At 28.3% G+C, this 4,904-nt stretch overlaps 1 protein-coding gene across 1 annotated transcript in view; it reads left to right on the top strand.

Annotated features, from left to right (window-relative positions):
• LOC118193552 (uncharacterized) overlaps positions 1-3,744 on the top strand; it is a 141,642-nt gene extending 137,898 nt beyond the window's left edge. The window contains exon 17 of the mRNA XM_085824845.1: positions 3,458-3,744. Within this exon, the coding sequence (XP_085680971.1) occupies positions 3,458-3,611 (154 nt within the window). The 3' untranslated portion in view covers positions 3,612-3,744. The remainder of the gene's footprint in view (positions 1-3,457) is intronic.
• Positions 3,745-4,904: the final 1,160 nt, after the last annotated feature.

Here is a 4,904-nt window from a genome sequence, read left to right as displayed (position 1 = left end):
ATTCTATCTTGTTTTTTTTGTTTATATAAGTAACCAATCTAAGAGAGATATTTCATATGTTTTGAAAAATTTTTGACAATTGAAATGAGCTGATGATGAAAGTATGTTTTCTTGCATGAAGTATCAAGTTGGCAGAGATATCTTTGAGAAAAATGTTTGGTGTTGTGTTGTGCCTCAAAGGGAAAGATCAGTATATTTTTACCAAATATCCAGAATAAGTTCTTTATCTTATTTACACTATTGATAATAAAAGTTTTTGTTTTTAAATTGATGTGATTGTAATCTGAATCCAAAGCCAGTGTGGATTCATTGTAATTGAAATTTTCTCATTCCATAAAGCTGATATTGAGTATATAAAGTTCCTGTAATATGAAATTCTCGTAAAGAAGTTAAATATGTGGCTTTTAAATGATGAATTGATTGATGAAATGTTTTATGAAAATTGTACTCGATGTCAGTACAAACCTTATGACAAGTCAAAGTTAAGAGATTTAATATACCCATAATTTACAATTAGCCTCTGTGGCAAGGTTAGATTTCCTGAAACTTTCTCTGATAATTCAAAAAGAGAAGAAGTAATAACATTTCTTTGTTTTATGACCATTTAAAACTGGGGAGAGGGATATCGGATACTACAGTTATTTATTTAAATATTTGAATAATTATCCTATTTGTAGAAAAGAAAGCATAAATTATTTCTTCAAATCTGGTGGAGAATTTGGTCCCCAGGTTCACTGCATGATTTTTAAATAATGAATGAATCAGTGAATGGAATGTTTTATGATAATTATGGGAATAATGTTTTTTGGGAACTTATGCTGATTCAATTGTAATTGAATTTCACTATTATAATAATTTGTGTACAGTTTATTTAAATTATAAGTATAGTAAAATTCCAGTCATTCAGACTTCCAGTATCCACGACTATGGTGTTCTAAATACTCTAAAGCCAAACAAAAATAAGCTGTAAAATTAAACAAAAGGCAGTTTTATATCAATATTTTAAATAATTCTTTATTAGTTTCAAGAACATTCAGTCCCTCTTCAAGTGAGAAAAAATTGTGCAGTATTTTTTCCCTCCTGAAGATGAAATGCATGCCTGATCACTGTCAAAGTCAGTGGAATTTTATTTTAAAACTATTCTAATGTAAGTTATTTGGGGGGGCGCAAGGCAGCTAATTTAAATTTTAAAAGACAAGGGAAGGGAGGTACTTTGCTTAGGATGTTGAAGTGTGCTAAATGCATTTTCTTCATGGCTTGACCTTTCAAACCAAGCAATCTTCAGAAAAGGAAATGACAAACTATTGTATTTGTAAAATAAAATAAAAAAAAAAAAAAAAAAAAAGTGTAACATAGTAACAATAAAGAGTCCTTATTTATCAAATAATCCATATGAAATTAATGGAAAAATAATTACTATGAAATTCTAGTTTGGGATCATAGCTCATCCAAATGGTGGGAAATTCCGGACAATTCAGTAGCTTTTCCTGTGTGTCCTGGAGAAAACTTTTTTAATTCTGTTAATGGTATTAACATAATTCTAACAATTGTTTTCTGAGCATTTTTCTAATAGTGCGTTTCCTTTTCAATGTCAGATTAACTATAAAAAATGTACTTTAATCTTTAAGGTAATACTTTTCTCAAGAATAATGAGCACTGTAAACAATATTGTAAATATTCTTGGGTGAAAAGTAGATGTAATGTTACCGCAACTGTTCAGTGTATTTTTAGAAGCAACAATAAGTTTTGTATACAGTGCACTTACTAATTGCTTAATGATTATTTGCTAAATTGTATGTAGTGAATATTGTATTATTATTGAATTAAATAATCTGAATATATATATGACACGTGTATGGGTTTATGATAAATTATTTTTTTATTCTAAGCCATTAAGTAAGTCGTGTGTGAGCATATATATATATATATATATATATATGCATTCCTGTTTATATTTATGTCTTGAAAGTTTTAAAAAAATGTTTTCCATGTTTGGAAGTTTTTTTATAAAACAGAAAAATGTTTGTGTTTTTCTTATTAATGTAATTCATATTTTTTAAACTTATAATTTTGATTTTGAAAGTTGAGGATCTCATACATTTAAAGTTTATTCTTTACAGTTTTAAAGTTTCAAGATTCTTAAATGACAGAAATTTAAAGCAACTTTCTTAAAGACATTCAAATCCTGATTAAATGAATATATTAATTATTATTATAATCCTGTTCATTAAATAAGGATTTATTTTATTATATTTACGAGTTCCCTGTGACCATAGGAAAAAAAAACATGCAGATTTATTGACTAATTTTCCAAATTAAAAATTTTAAAAATAATTTTTAATGAAAGTGTGGGCCAGTTTAAGTGTCTTCCTTTAACTACATATGAACCCTGTTTAGATACAAGTAAGAATTATTGATGTGATAGATTTATTGCAAAAGCCATTTTTTTTTTCTACCGAGCTCTGTACAAGAAACTATAATTATATACAGTATTAGATGTTTAGTTTATGTTTTGGCCAACACATATCGTTAGTTAATTGCAGCCTGTTAGTTTTATTAATTAATTGAAAAATGAAATTCAGAAAACATAATTTAGATTAATAATGAAAGATTTGGAAATGAAATTTTAAACTATTATATGTAAACTCAAGATTTGAAATGTGATTTTTGTAAAATAGAGTAACATCAAACAGTTTGACTTCTGAAAGTTGAAAATTGATTTATACATAATAGAGGAAGGTAAAATTTGGTGTAAGGAAATATTTAAAGAACACTTTTTATAAGATGCTAGAGTTTGTGGATGTTTAAAACGGGAGTGAATTTGACTTTGTTAAGACTGTAATTAATCTGAGAATTAGTACTACTGAGCATATACAAAAGAATGCAGTTTCAAAAGTTAATAAATATGTATGGGTATATACATTATCAGCAGGGTCCAAGTTCATTCCTGTAAAAATGGGAGGGAAGTTCTGTCTACTTGTAGAATATAATTATCATAATTGGCTTCAGGTAACAAGCACTCTTACAGCATATTCCGATATGAATCACAAGTCACAGTTCTGTCATAGAATAAAAAGGGTTGTATAGAATCATGATGCATCTTTTTAAACCATGCAGAGAACTCGTACTGCATTGTAACTATAGTTGTAGGATCTTCATAACAGGACACGCAGAAACCTTCTTTTGCTGAAACAACATCTTGCAGAGTGACTGCATGTTCCTTCAGTAAGCACGAGAAGTAAACTGCTAGTAGTGCATGAGAAACTTGGATATTTGCTATTGCTGATTATATGGGCTCTACCCCTGTGAGAAATAAATTTAATTACTCCATTGATTTGTGTATATCCTGTATTAAAAAATATATATTTTATATGAGGTAGAAATTGTGAGTTCTATCAACTTGTAAACCCTATTTCTTACATTAATATTGTATTTCAAAAGCTATCATTTTTTGCAGGTTGGGTAAAGTTCTTCATGTAACATTGATGAAAACGTCCAGAGAAAATAAGTCCAGTGTAGGTGATTATCTTGTCAGTGCGGGTTATGCGCAGTACCAATGTCCCCAAAAAACGTCATCAGCAAAAAAAGAAATTTTATTTATACCGGGTTAAGTGTTTGTTGTATAGTACTGTTCTTAGCCTGCTATAAAAGTGCCTGATATATATTTTTTTTCTAGAAAATGAATGTTTTCTTTATTTATGTTATATAAACCTAGATCTGAATAAATATTTTTCTTTCCGTCTCCTTTTCTGGTAAAGTGCCTTAATTTAAGAAAAGTTTACAATTCCTCAATGTTACTCCTTCCTTAAGTGCCAAAGCTTTTTAAACATTGTCATTAAATGCTATGTTTGCATAACTTTTATTACCCTGACGTACAAAGATTCATTTTTATTGTTTGTTTCATATGTCATTAAATGGTATGAAATTTTCAATATTTTGGATTTGATTATTGCAAAGGAAACAGGGCTGTTTGCCTGAGGGGATGCCTTTATGGGCAACTTTCTAAGGGCAGGTCTATATTTACATTACAAATAGGGGGGAAAGGCTCATTCGGCTATGGAAGGCAACTGTGTAAGTTAATTCATGTTAATTTATATTTAGCATTTCACTTATACTAGCATGGTGATCAGAAAGAAGATTGACTTTTAGCATTTCCCTACTTTCTTATTTTATGTTAATTTCTATTCAAAAAGAAAGGCAGAAATTAATAATAAAAAAAGCATCTTTTCTAAATGAATGCTTTTTAATTGAATTTCGAATTTACTTGTTAGTAGAGATTTTTGTTATGTTTGGTGATAAGAGATATTATTACTTAAGAAAAGAAGCAATAAGTATGTATTCAACTTTTATGGAATACTGCATTTCTTAAGAACAACATAGTATAATAAAATAATAGAAAAATATAAAATTGTTAATAGTAATATAAATAATAATATAAATATTAATATAAATAGAAAAATAGAAAATTGTTAAAAAATTTATAGCAAAATATTAGTATGAATTTATATATATATATTTATTTATACATATGTTTTTATAGAATTCTTAAATGCTAATCATATTTCAATTGTTAGACTGCAGAATACAGTTTTCTGATTGCACGTTCACTTCCCTCATGTCCGATTCCTTGAAAGAGGCAAGTTTTGATCCTTCTTGAAATGTTATTCTTGTGTAAATATTACTTCTTTTCTAAATTAATTTGTACATATTTGTAGATACAAACATATTAACCCTCGCTCATCCTGCGATTTCCATGGGCAACTCAAATGAAGCAAAATCTGATCATCCCGCGATTTCCACGAGCATGTGTTTTCTTCCTTTATTAACCCGGCGTAAATCGCATCAAGAAAAGTTACTAGAGTGGGCGGGTGGGGTATCACATACCCCAATATTTAAAATATGAT

The sequence above is a fragment of the Stegodyphus dumicola genome, chromosome 10, assembly GCF_044657685.1.
Source record: "Stegodyphus dumicola isolate Sdum_Otavi_A_Nest chromosome 10, ASM4465768v1".
In the NCBI taxonomy this organism is placed as follows: Eukaryota; Metazoa; Arthropoda; class Arachnida; order Araneae; family Eresidae; genus Stegodyphus; species Stegodyphus dumicola.
The sequence above is the reverse complement of the archived record's forward strand: the minus strand, read 5'-3'. Positions and strand labels throughout refer to the sequence as shown.